At 52.4% G+C, this 13,912-nt stretch overlaps 1 protein-coding gene across 6 annotated transcripts in view; it reads left to right on the plus strand.

The window, feature by feature from the left end:
* Positions 1-13,912, plus strand: part of ahi1 (Abelson helper integration site 1) — a 344,784-nt gene that overhangs the window by 311,397 nt on the left and 19,475 nt on the right. For 5 of the 6 annotated variants that reach the window (XM_067984827.1, XM_067984826.1, XM_067984829.1 and 2 more), the window contains one exon: positions 10,972-11,040. In XM_067984827.1, the coding sequence (XP_067840928.1) occupies positions 10,972-11,040 (69 nt within the window). Of the gene's footprint in view, positions 1-10,971; positions 11,045-13,912 lie in introns of all 6 variants that reach the window. The other variant, XM_067984831.1, reaches the window with a different exon arrangement.

Genomic DNA, 13,912 nt, shown 5'->3' on the forward strand with positions numbered 1-13,912 from the left:
AATACAAACCAAGTTTATGCAATCTGTCCTCATAATTTAACCCTTTCAACCCCAGTATCATTCTGATGAATCTGCGCTGTACCCTCTCCAAGGCCATATATCTTTCCTGAGGTGCGGTGCCCAAAACTGAACACAGTACTCCAGATGAAGTGCGACCAAGGCTCTATACAACTGAGGCATCACTTCCTCACTGGAACTGCTGCAGGTTGCAACCAACAAGGTAGGTGTTTAAAATATACTTACCTGAATGTGGAGCCAGGAGGAACAGGAGTGCTCTTCCCGACCCCACATTAAAACCACGTGGGCCACTGCGCCCGCCCAAGTACAACCTCGACACTTGCCCGATCGCCACTGCTACCATCGTCCCCAATCCTGACCGCTACCCACCCTTCCCGATCACACCCTCCTCATTGTCCTCCTTTTGGGTCCCTTTATGGACTTACCTGAGGACTATAGCTGAGGTCACAGCCCGATCTTCAAGTCCCCAAGCTGCCTGAGAAGGCGCATTAGGGGGTGATTTTAGAAGGCAATTGCAGGGGCTCCAAAAATCTCGGAAATCCCATTCGGAAGCTGGCTCCAATCCGCCAACTTCTGAGCTTCCCAGGAACTCACCTATGTGCGCACAGGCAACCCGAAACCGGAAGTCCTGCTGACAATTAAAGCCGGCAGGATGACAGTTAAAGAGCCAAATGGGGTACTTAAGGCACTTTAACTGTGACAGATTAAGTACTCAGAAAGATTTTTAACTTACCTGGCCGTCTTGCCCACCACTTCTGATTCACACCTGGTGAAAATATTAAATGAACCTACCTTTGCACCCTGCTCCAATGTCCGATGTTTCCCGCTCCGATGTCCCCCCTCTTCACCCCACCCCCCCAGATGTCCCCCACTTCGCCCCACCCCCCCAGATGTGCCCCTCTTCACCCCACCCCCCCAGATGTGCCCCTCTTCACCCCCCCCCCCCAGATGTGCCCCTCTTCACCCCACCCCCCCAGATGTGCCCCTCTTCACCCCACCCCCCCAGATGTGCCCCTCTTCACCCCACCCCCCCAGATGTGCCCCTCTTCACCCCACCCCCCCAGATGTGCCCCTCTTCACCCCACCCCCCCAGATGTGCCCCTCTTCACCCCACCCCCCCAGATGTGCCCCTCTTCACCCCACCCCCCCAGATGTGCCCCTCTTCACCCCACCCCCCCAGATGTGCCCCTCTTCACCCCACCCCCCAGATGTGCCCCTCTTCACCCCACCCCCCCAGATGTCCCCCTCTTCACCCCACCCCCCCAGATGTCCCCCTCTTCACCCCAACCCCCCAGATGTCCCCCTCTTCACCCCAACCCCCCAGATGTCCCCCTCTTCACCCCAACCCCCCAGATGTCCCCCTCTTCACCCCAACCCCCCCAGATGTTCCCCTCTTCACCCCCACAGATGTCCCCCTCTTCGCCCCCCCAGATGTCTCCCTCTTCGCCCCCCCCAGATGTCCCCCTCTTCGCCCCCCCCCCAGATGTCCCCCTCTTCGCCCCCCCCAGATGTCCCCCTCTTCGCCCCCCCCAGATGTCCCCCTCTTCGCCCCCCCCAGATGTCCCCCTCTTCGCCCCCCCCCCAGATGTCCCCCTCTTCGCCCCCCCCCCCAGATGTCCTCCTCTTCGCCCCCCCCAGATGTCCCCCTCTTCGCCCCCCCAGATGTCCCCCTCTTCGCCCCCCCAGATGTCCCCCTCTTCGCCCCCCCAGATGTCCCCCTCTTCGCCCCCCCAGATGTCCCCCTCTTCGCCCCCCCAGATGTCCCCCTCTTCGCCCCCCCAGATGTCCCCCTCTTCGCCCCCCCAGATGTCCCCCTCTTCGCCCCCCCCCCAGATGTCCCCCTCTTCGCCCCCCCAGATGTCCCCCTCTTCGCCCTCCCCAGATGTCCCCCTCTTCGCCCTCCCCAGATGTCCCCCTCTTCGCCCTCCCCAGATGTCCCCCTCTTCGCCCCCCCCAGATGTCCCCCTCTTCGCCCCCCCCAGATGTCCCCCTCTTCGCCCCCCCCAGATGTCCCCCTCTTCGCCCCCCCCAGATGTCCCCCTCTTCGCCCCCCCCAGATGTCCCCATCTTCGCCCCCCCCAGATGTCCCCCTCTTCGCCCCCCCCAGATGTCCCCCTCTTCGCCCCCCCCAGATGTCCCCCTCTTCGCCCCCCCCAGATGTCCCCCTCTTCGCCCCCCCCAGATGTCCCCCTCTTCGCCCCCCCCAGATGTCCCCCTCTTCGCCCCCCCCAGATGTCCCCCTCTTCGCCCCCCCCAGATGTCCCCCTCTTCGCCCCCCCCAGATGTCCCCCTCTTCGCCCCCCCCAGATGTCCCCCTCTTCGCCCCCCCCAGATGTCCCCCTCTTCGCCCCCCCCAGATGTCCCCCTCTTCGCCCCCCCCAGATGTCCCCCTCTTCGCCCCCCCCAGATGTCCCCCTCTTCGCCCCCCCCCAGATGTCCCCCTCTTCGCCCCCCCCCAGATGTCCCCCTCTTCGCCCCCCCCCAGATGTCCCCCTCTTCGCCCCCCCCCAGATGTCCCCCTCTTCGCCCCCCCCCAGATGTCCCCCTCTTCGCCCCCCCCCAGATGTCCCCCTCTTCGCCCCCCCCCAGATGTCCCCCTCTTCGCCCCCCCCAGATGTCCCCCTCTTCGCCCCCCCCAGATGTCCCCCTCTTCGCCCCCCCCAGATGTCCCCCTCTTCGCCCCCCCCAGATGTCCCCCTCTTCGCCCCCCCAGATGTCCCCCTCTTCGCCCCCCCAGATGTCCCCCTCTTCGCCCCCCCAGATGTCCCCCTCTTCGCCCCCCCAGATGTCCCCCTCTTCGCCCCCCCAGATGTCCCCCTCTTCGCCCCCCCAGATGTCCCCCTCTTCGCCCCCCCAGATGTCCCCCTCTTCGCCCCCCCAGATGTCCCCCTCTTCGCCCCCCCAGATGTCCCCCTCTTCGCCCCCCCAGATGTCCCCCTCTTCGCCCCCCCAGATGTCCCCCTCTTCGCCCCCCCAGATGTCCCCCTCTTCGCCCCCCCCAGATGTCCCCCTCTTCGCCCCCCCCAGATGTCCCCCTCTTCGCCCCCCCCAGATGTCCCCCTCTTCGCCCCCCCCAGATGTCCCCCTCTTCGCCCCCCCCAGATGTCCCCCTCTTCGCCCCCCCCAGATGTCCCCCTCTTCGCCCCCCCCAGATGTCCCCCTCTTCGCCCCCCCCCAGATGTCCCCCTCTTCGCCCCCCCCCCAGATGTCCCCCTCTTCGCCCCCCCCCCCAGATGTCCCCCTCTTCGCCCCCCCCCAGATGTCCCCCTCTTCGCCCCCCCCAGATGTCCCCCTCTTCGCCCCCCCCAGATGTCCCCCTCTTCGCCCCCCCCAGATGTCCCCCTCTTCGCCCCCCCCCCAGATGTCCCCCTCTTCGCCCCCCCCCAGATGTCCCCCTCTTCGCCCCCCCCCAGATGTCCCCCTCTTCGCCCCCCCCAGATGTCCCCCTCTTCGCCCCCCCCAGATGTCCCCCTCTTCGCCCCCCCCAGATGTCCCCCTCTTCGCCCCCCCCCAGATGTCCCCCTCTTCGCCCCCCCCCAGATGTCCCCCTCTTCGCCCCCCCCAGATGTCCCCCTCTTCGCCCCCCCCAGATGTCCCCCTCTTCGCCCCCCCCAGATGTCCCCCTCTTCGCCCCCCCCAGATGTCCCCCTCTTCGCCCCCCCCAGATGTCCCCCTCTTCGCCCCCCCCAGATGTCCCCCTCTTCGCCCCCCCCAGATGTCCCCCTCTTCGCCCCCCCCAGATGTCCCCCTCTTCGCCCCCCCCAGATGTCCCCCTCTTCGCCCCCCCCAGATGTCCCCCTCTTCGCCCCCCCCAGATGTCCCCCTCTTCGCCCCCCCCAGATGTCCCCCTCTTCGCCCCCCCCCAGATGTCCCCCTCTTCGCCCCCCCCCAGATGTCCCCCTCTTCGCCCCCCCCAGATGTCCCCCTCTTCGCCCCCCCCAGATGTCCCCCTCTTCGCCCCCCCCAGATGTCCCCCTCTTCGCCCCCCCCAGATGTCCCCCTCTTCGCCCCCCCCAGATGTCCCCCTCTTCGCCCCCCCCAGATGTCCCCCTCTTCGCCCCCCCCAGATGTCCCCCTCTTCGCCCCCCCCAGATGTCCCCCTCTTCGCCCCCCCCAGATGTCCCCCTCTTCGCCCCCCCCAGATGTCCCCCTCTTCGCCCCCCCCCAGATGTCCCCCTCTTCGCCCCCCCCCAGATGTCCCCCTCTTCGCCCCCCCCCAGATGTCCCCCTCTTCGCCCCCCCCCAGATGTCCCCCTCTTCGCCCCCCCCCAGATGTCCCCCTCTTCGCCCCCCCCCCAGATGTCCCCCTCTTCGCCCCCCCCCCAGATGTCCCCCTCTTCGCCCCCCCCCCAGATGTCCCCCTCTTCGCCCCCCCCCCAGATGTCCCCCTCTTCGCCCCCCCCCCAGATGTCCCCCTCTTCGCCCCCCCCCCCAGATGTCCCCCTCTTCGCCCCCCCCCCCAGATGTCCCCCTCTTCGCCCCCCCCCCAGATGTCCCCCTCTTCGCCCCCCCCAGATGTCCCCCTCTTCGCCCCCCCAGATGTCCCCCTCTTCGCCCCCCCAGATGTCCCCCTCTTCGCCCCCCCCAGATGTCCCCCTCTTCGCCCCCCCAGATGTCCCCCTCTTCGCCCCCCCAGATGTCCCCCTCTTCGCCCCCCCAGATGTCCCCCTCTTCGCCCCCCCAGATGTCCCCCTCTTCGCCCCCCCAGATGTCCCCCTCTTCGCCCCCCCAGATGTCCCCCTCTTTGCCCCCCCAGATGTCCCCCTCTTCGCCCCCCCAGATGTCCCCCTCTTCGCCCCCCCCCAGATGTCCCCCTCTTCGCCCCCCCCCAGATGTCCCCCTCTTCGCCCCCCCCCAGATGTCCCTCTCTTCGCCCCCCCCCAGATGTCCCCCTCTTCGCCCCCCCCCCCAGATGTCCCCCTCTTCGCCCCCCCCCCAGATGTCCCCCTCTTCGCCCCCCCCCCAGATGTCCCCCTCTTCGCCCCCCCCCCAGATGTCCCCCTCTTCGCCCCCCCCAGATGTCCCCCTCTTCGCCCCCCCCAGATGTCCCCCTCTTCGCCCCCCCTAGATGTCCCCCTCTTCGCCCCCCCCAGATGTCCCCCTCTTCGCCCCCCCCAGATGTCCCCCTCTTCGCCCCCCCCAGATGTCCCCCTCTTCGCCCCCCCCCAGATGTCCCCCTCTTCGCCCCCCCCCAGATGTCCCCCTCTTCGCTCCCCCCCCAGATGTCCCCCTCTTCGCCCCCCCCACTTCCCCGCGCCCCCCCCTTCAATCAGGCTGGCTGCCGGGTGCAAAACCCAGAGAGGATGTTAATCATCAGCAATCACCATGCGATCGCATCGGAAACTATAAGTTTTGTTCATTGGGGTTTACCACGCGCACCTTCACAACCCCCCGCCAGCCCGCCACCATTGTAAAATCGAGCCCCAGGTGTCTACAGCTTTCCGACGTGATGATAATGAGGCCCAAAATCACACACGCCACATTGTTTATGATACATGCTTCCCTGATTTCTGCATTTATACATTCCCCCCCCCCCACCGACTATCGCGACTATCAGGAGGTCTGTAGAGTCTTGCATCCTTTGCTGTTGCTTAATTCTACCCATAGTGTTTCCTCTGCTTGATCACTGTTACTGAAATCCCTTCTTTTTACAGTCATATGTGTGTCTTTTATCAATACTCCTCTTCCTTTCCCAATTTCTTTGACCTTTCTAAAGATCCTATAGTCTGGAATATTTAAATCCCAATCATGCCCATCTTCCCATCTTGTAGCCAGGTCTCTGTAATGGCTGCTACATCACACCCTTTAAACTGAATTTGTGCTTCTAACTCACTTGTTTTACTTTTTATTCTACATGTATTTGTGTACAGAACACTGTACATATATATTGCTGATCTTTTTCTCATCCTTTTTCGCTTACAATTTGGGATTTTCCGCTCCCACTCCCCTAACTAGGGAAGCCATAGAGAAGCTATGTGAACAGTTACAGGAGATTCTGCAACCCTTGCAGCACTTCCAGGAACTGTTAAAGTGACAGTATTACTGAACCTTTTTGCATCTGGTTTTTACCAGGTGGCAAATGAAGACCTCTCCTGTATTACTAACTCATCGGTCCACAAATGTGCAAGGGAGGTCACTAATGCATTGTTTGCAAGAGCTGTAATTTATCTCCTTCCCCATGCATGCCCAGTCTCAGAGGCAGAGGGCTTTAGAAAACTACAGAATGGTTGACTTCAGCACAGCGCAAAGGGTTGTCGATGACACAAATGATCATTAGACCCCTGTCATATGCTTCTTACACAGAAAGGAATTCCACTTCCTTAATAGAATTTTTGACCATCAGTGACACATTCCCAGCTCTGCCTCCTTTTGAGTTGTTTTCTCTTGGTTTCCTTATTCCTGCTATGTCACCATCATAAGGCTCATGCCTGCCAGTACCCTGTCTCTCGTCATTGTTTCAACCATGCCACTGATCTGTGTAAGGGGCGGACCAAACAGAAAGTGTTAGATCATTTATGCTGTGCTTTAGTTTTCTCTATGCCGTCACAAATTTGGGTGAGATCTGAGGAGACTTAAGGTTTCATTTGCAACATTCATGACTACCAGTACAGAAGACATTCCTGCTGCAATGGCCTGAGCGATTTGGATATCCAGCCTGGCTGGAGTTACCACATTCCTGACTGACCCGCAATGCAGTCAAACCATCCTCTAGCGTACTACACAGACAGGCCATGAACTCCTCCAGTTTGCCAAAAAACTGCACCACATTCTGGCAATCAACCCGCAGTTCGTTCACATAGATGTGATGCTAACATTCTTCTTTTAAAAGCAGAACCTGGAGATCAGGGTCCCCAGGTTCTGCATCCAGGAGCTAACATCTGACTATGCTCAGGGATGTCAGACTCATAATGCTGCACCCAACACGCCTGCAAACTCATGCTCAGTTCACCATCCTCTGTGTTCCCCTCCTCAGTATCTCGGGTCTCCAAAGTGGATGTCTCCTGGCACTGCAGCCATGCAGAAAATCTGGGCCATTACTTGAAGCTCAGCATCAACTTATTTTTTTTAACAACTATAACCTGTTTTTAAGAATTTCTATTCTTTTCATTTGAAGTACTCACTTGTGTGGAAAATAATAACCACCAAGATGTTTGTGGCCAATGTTGTATCGTCAACTTTAGCCACGTCATTGCTACGGTGGTTAAATACTCCTGACTGCCACCTCATTGATCACTGCTTAACACTAAGGTTATAGAACATCAGTCCGTTTTGTTCTTGGGAGTGAGTCATATCACACACACTAACTCAGGCACGCACTCACGCTCTCTCAGCTGAAACTACTCAATTTAGTTTCAGTGATAGTATATACTGTGAGTAAGCACTTCCACTTCTGGGGAGATTCCTGGAATAATCTACCTATGACGAAAGTGTTTCCCGAGAAGTAACAGAGAGGGAAAGGAAATGTGGTGTTAAAGAGAGAAAAGAGGTGATGGGGAGGGGAGAGGGAGTGAGAGAAGTGGATGTGTAGAAAGAATAAGTGAAAAAACAAAAGGAAAACGACATGGAAAGAGGGAGAGACAAGCAAGGGTGACTTACGAGAAGGAAGAGCTGCGTGGGGGTGACATAGCGGGAATAAGGAGCTAAGAGAAAACAATACAAAAGATGGGAATGGCGATTGCATTGTACACTAGCAAAGAAAACTCCAAGGCCCCAATTTTAACTCCCCCCGTCTGGTGGAAAGTTTTAAAATTTTATTTTAGGTTTTCTTGTGGCCCAGGAGCACTCTCCAGGCCTCACAAAGAAGTCTTGGGCCTCCCTGGCTCCCAATGCTATTAGAAGAGGCCTTTGATAAAGTCCCACATAAGAGGTTAGTGTGCAAAATTAAAGCACGTGGGATTGGGGGTAATATACTGGCATGGATTGAAAATTGGTTAACAGACAGGAAACAGAGAGTAGGAATAAATGGGTCTTTTTCGGGGTGGCAGGCAGTGACTAGTGGGTCAGGGATCTGTGCTTGGGCCCCAGCTATTCACCATATATATCAATGATTTGGATGGGGGAACCACATGTAATATTTCCAAGTTTGCTGATGACACAAAACTAGGTGGGATCGTGAGTTGTGAGGAGGATGCAAAGAGGCTTCAAGGCAATTTAGACAAGTTGAGTGAGTGAGTGGGCAAATACATGGCAGATGCAGTATCATGTGGATAAATGTGAAGTTATCCACTTCGGAAGGAAAAACAGAAAGGCAGTGTATTATTTAAATGGTGATAGATTGGGAAATGTTGATGTACAAAGGGACCTGGGTGTTCTTGTACACCAGTCACTGAAAGCAAAAATGCAGATGCATCAAGCATTTAGGAAGGCAAAGAGTATGTTGGCCTTCATTGCAAGAGGATTTGAGTACAGGAGCAAGGATGTCTTACTGCAGTTATACAGGGCCTTGGTGAGACCACACCTGGAGTATTGTGTGCAGTTTTGGTCTCCTTACCTAAGAGAGGATATACTTGCCATAGAGGGAGTGCAGCGAAGGTTCACCAGACTGATTCCTGAGATGGCAGGACTGTCATATGAGGAGAAATTGGGTCGACTCGGCCTGTATTCACTCGAGTTTAGAAGAATGAGAGGGGATCTCATTGAAACATATAAAATTCTGACAGGGCTAGACAGACTGGATGCAGGGAGGATGTTTCCCTTGGCTGAGGTGTCCAGAACGAGGGGTCACAGTCTCAGGATACGGGGTAAGACATTTAGGATTGAGACGAGGAGAAATTTCTTCACTCAGAGGGTGGTGAACCTGTGGAATTCTCTACCACAGAAGGCTGTGCAGGCCAAGTCACTGAATATATTTAAGAAGGAGCTAGATAGATTTCTAGTCACAAAAGGCATCAAGGGGTATGGGGAGAGAGCGGGAATATGGTATTGAGGTAGAGGATCAGCCATGATCATATTGAATGGCGGAGCAGGCTCGAAGGGCCGAATGGCCTACTCCTGCTCCTATTTTCTATGTTTCTATGAGAGGGAAGAAACAAATCAAATTTTTCTAAGTTAAAGTGATTGTAGTATTCTATCCTAAATAGTGATAAATTCTCTGGTGGAAGATAATTACTTAAAATTGTTAATTATATTCAATTGTAGCATTTTTATGCTAAAGAAAGAACATTCATTTTACATAGTGCCTTTCACATCATCTGGGTGTCTCAAAACGATTCACAGCCAGTGAATTACTTTTGAGTTGTAGTCACTTTTGTTTTGTAGGCAAGAGCAACAGCCAATCGGCATGCATCAAAATCCCACAAACAGTAAGCAAGATAAATGACCAGTGAATCTGTATTAGTCGCGTGCTGAATATTGACCAGGATACTAGGAGCACTCCTTGCACTTCACCTGAACAGACAGATGGGGCCTCCGTTTAACATCTTATCTGAAAGATGGGAGCTCCCAACAATGCTGTGCTTCCTCAGTATTGTACTGAACTGTCAGCCTAGATTATATACTGAAGTCCAGGAGTGAACCCACTAGTTTCTGATTTCAAGGTGAGAATACTGCCACTGAGCCAAACTTACTCAAATACTAGTCTTGCTTCCTTGTTGATAAACATTAAAAGTCCTGGAGCAGTAAGCCCTGCATCTTGCTTGGTATTTTAATGTTGTCAATTTTTACCTTGTTTACTCTTTTTAACCCTGGGTTGGTATATCAAACCCAGGGTTAAAAAGAGTGGAGTTCAGCTTATTTCATTTTTACAACTCTCATTGGAAAGTAACATTGGATTAGAGGGGTCTGCAGTTCTGCATGCTGCAGGTTTATAATGATGAGGTTAAGTGGCTAAAGGAAGAGTGATGATGTACTCTATTGAATTGGAGGGGGAGAATCCTGATTACCATGATCTTCCATGAATACAAGATATTTAAAGTTTAATCCCGGTTAATAGGAAGGATTCTTCTCATTTGGAGTGACTGAACAAAAATAAAACAAAATGTTCTGGACTTTTTTTTAAAAGTTTAATTTTGTATCTAATAAGTTTTTAGTGACATGTATTGGCATAATCAGATGCTCTGACATAGCGGCCTCCATATTAACACGCCCCCCCGCCCCCCAAATGACGGTCAGTGGGGAGGAATTAAAAATCAGGGGTTGCGTCCCCGACCTGACGCGTATGCGCCTGCCACCATTTTTACAGCGGCGGGTTTCAAGTCGTGCCTGTGTCCAGTCTTGGAGAGGCAGATACTATTATTATATTTAAATTGCAATTGGGACCCTGATTTAAATTTAAACAGCTGCTGGCCGGTTTTCCCAAGGCTCAGGAAACCTGGCAGCGAAAAGGAGACAAGAACAGACAGCTCCAGAAGGTAAGTGCTTTTTAGAGCACTCCTTGTGGGCAAGGAGGAGCAGGAGTACTCCCCCCACCCCTGGCCCCTCACGCAAAACTTCGGCCTCTCTTCTGCCGATCGTGGCCACTCCTCGTTGCCACGACCGGCGACCCCACCAATCTCCGATCCCGATCTCTTCCTCCCAATTGCCGGGGACACCCCTAACAGCCCACGTTGCAGCCTCCTGCAGCTGGTTTTCCCGCCCGGCTGCTGGCCAGCCTGTCAATCTGGCCGGCTGCCGGGCGGGAAACGGAAGAAGATGATGATAATGAGGTACTGCCATTAATATTAGCAGGGCCTACACATTCCCGGGCTTTCTGGGTGTCTGCCCCACCCCCCCCCCCCCCCCCAGCTACTGTGCTCCCCCGCACCCTCCCCGCCTCTAAATATTGGGGCCATTATTTCCAACACTAAATATCAACTGAAACACATGCAATAAACTAAAATAGTAACCAATGTCTTCAATGTGAAGAAAATCTCCTTTATAAAATGCAGGAAGGATTGGGATAACCAGCTGTTAGATTTCTGATAAGCCTCAGAATGTGCATTCAACTTTTTTAATGTATATTTTTCTTATCTTTAGACTTGTGCATATCCTTCAATATCATCAATCAAGGTAGAAGCAGATTCTAATGCACCAGTGGAAGAAACTGTAAGTAAGCATTTGTCACTTATGGGGAGTATTTTTATCTTCCCACCACTGAACTTTCTCCTAAATTAGGTTTCATCAGTTCAAACATGTAATTATCAACATTGCCAAGCACTTGATTGATCATTGCACAGACTTTATAGCCCAGAAATCTAACTGATGTCACACTGACACATTATTTTTCAAAAATTATTTAATTTTATTTTGGTCCCACAACTATTATCCTTTAGCCGGGAAGGTGGTAGATCATGCATGCTAACCTAAAAAGCTAGCAGAAACTGTCCAACAGCTTCAAAAAAGCCAGCACACCCCCCAAAAGCTGACAATTCAAAACAGCTATAAAAATATGCCTACAACATGTGAAAATAAGTAGATACACTGAAAGTGCAATGAATCATCATGTTGTAATTTAAACTGCAGATTTACCAAACATTCCGTCACTTTTATTGCAGGAATAAAACATTCAAAGTACATAAGTGTGGCATGCAGCTGTGACTGATTTAGCGATTACTGAAGGTACAAGATTTATTTTCTAGGAAGTTTGAAGGCATGTCCCCCTTGAAAATATTGATTTTTGACACTATTTGATTCATTTTCCAATATTTTGAAATCTATTATAATTATTTCAAGCTAAAAATAATTTTTCCTAGAAGGGTTAGATATTTAAATATGAAAATAAAGCAGTCGTTTAGATTTCAGCACAACCTTACTCGGTCCCATTCCATCCATTGCAAACTTAACCCTAAATACACCATGTTGGTTTGTGAACTGAAATCTTTTCTAACATGCACCAACAGTAACACCAAATGTACAAGACAAACTAGCTCACTATCGCATCTGTTCCTTTCCCAGACTCAGTGGCAGCTCAGACTCAGGTGGGGGATTGATGGATTGAAGGGTGTGCTGCTTTAACTATTTTAAATATGCAATTTTTATTTTTAAGTTGCTCCTGGAGGGTTAATGGTATCACTGAATCAGAACCTTAGCCCAACAAAACCTTAGGACAGCGTTCTAATGAAAAGTGACACTGAAACATTGGCTCTTTTAGATAATGATCAGCCTGCTGTGCATTTCGAGCATTTTGTTTTAAAACAAAAGGCCAGAAATTGCTGTTGCCGATGGTAGCAGATGAGCATTTAACATGTTCATATAACATTCCTTTGTCTATTATCACCATCAGTAATTTCTAGCCTATGGTGCTCATTTGACCCTGTCAAAAAGGTTTATTGTCTTGAAATAAAAATCATTATACACTGTTCAAAATAAAAAGTGCACAAAATCATGATTTGCAAGACCAGTCTCTCATTATTAAAGTCACTCCTCACATCTTCCCTGCGAATGCTGACCAATACTGTGAGATCTCTTCAGTTACTGCATGGTAACAAAGGAACCTCCACTGTTTGTAGATAAACAAACTAACATCTTTTAAAGTTACAGAACATAACTGAGCTAGAACTCACCCACAAATAGGCCAATGGTTTGTATCACCTACCTGAATAGTATCCTGTAGTAAAATCCAAAATATTGTAGTAATTTTTTTAATGTAAAATACATCATGCCAAATAATATCAATTAATGGATTGATGTTACAGAGGATATCTTCCTTATCTCAAAAAAGCAAATGCAACCAGCCCTAAGAAAGTAATCCTTCACATTAGGCAACAACCAGGCATGTCAGAAGGTTCCCTTGAGCAAATTGAAAAGTTTTTAAAAGCTACATTTTTGCATCTTATTTGTTACAAATAACCCTTTTGGCGACAAACACTAAATAAGCACGCTTGTATCTGCGAATCTCAGAAGCTATCGCCTCATTTTAAATTTTTTCTGCCTCCATTTGTAACTAATGATAGGAGAAAGTAACATCTAATTGGTTCTAACAAACTCCAGTCCAGTCTTCTATCTGATCTGGCCACCTCCGATCTCAGTGAAAACAGGTGCTTTGTCTTGTGGAATGCTAACGCACTGGCATATGGATTGACACGATCATTGTTGACATGTATGGTAAAGCCTGGGCTATGGATTTACGCAAAGTTGTCATGCTGCACCATGACTCTTCGATAGGAACACTAAATCAAGCAGAGTAAGTTGATACGCATTTATATAACGCCTTTAATGTAGTAAAACATCCCAAGGCGCTTCTTAGAGCGATTTTCAAACAAAATTTGACACCGAGCCACATGAGGAGATATTAGATATTAGGAGATATTAGGTGACCAAAAGCTTGGTCAAAGAGGTAGGTTTTAAGAAGCATCTTAAAAGAGGAGAGAGAGGCAGAGAGATTTAGAGAGGGAATTCCAGAGCTTGGGACCTAGGTAGCTGAAGGCACAGCTGCCAATGATGGAGCGATTAAATTAGGGGATGCACAAGAGGCAAGAATTGGAGGAGCGTAGAGATCTCTTGGGGTTGCAGGAGGTTACAGAGATAGGGAGGAGCGAGGCCATGGAGGCATTTGAAAACAAAGAAGAGAATTTTAAAATTGAGGCGTTCCCCGAACAGGAGCCAATGTAGGTCAGCGAGCATAGGGGTGATGGGTGAACGGGACTTGGTGCGAATGTTTTTGTGTATTGCAAAAGTGAAATTAATTTAATCTTACCTGTTTGGGTTTCCCATCGCATCCGGTTCACGTTAGGTGAAAGCAGGCGGGAAGGGCCGGATCCATGAGGTGAGTGCCTTTATTGCACTGCCCATGGGCCCGGAGGAGCAGGAATGCTTCTTCCAGGCCCAACAAGCTCACCTGGCATGACAGGACCCCCGTGATCAGCCAGTGCTGGACCACCCCCCCCCCCCCCCCCCCCCCGGATCCTGATGCTGGCTGGACCCCCCCCCCCACCCAGCCCCGATGTCACCCACTTCCTCCTACCCCACCCCTCTTGAT

The sequence above is a fragment of the Heptranchias perlo genome, chromosome 5 (genome assembly GCF_035084215.1).
Source record: "Heptranchias perlo isolate sHepPer1 chromosome 5, sHepPer1.hap1, whole genome shotgun sequence".
NCBI classification, from domain to species: domain Eukaryota; kingdom Metazoa; phylum Chordata; class Chondrichthyes; order Hexanchiformes; family Hexanchidae; genus Heptranchias; species Heptranchias perlo.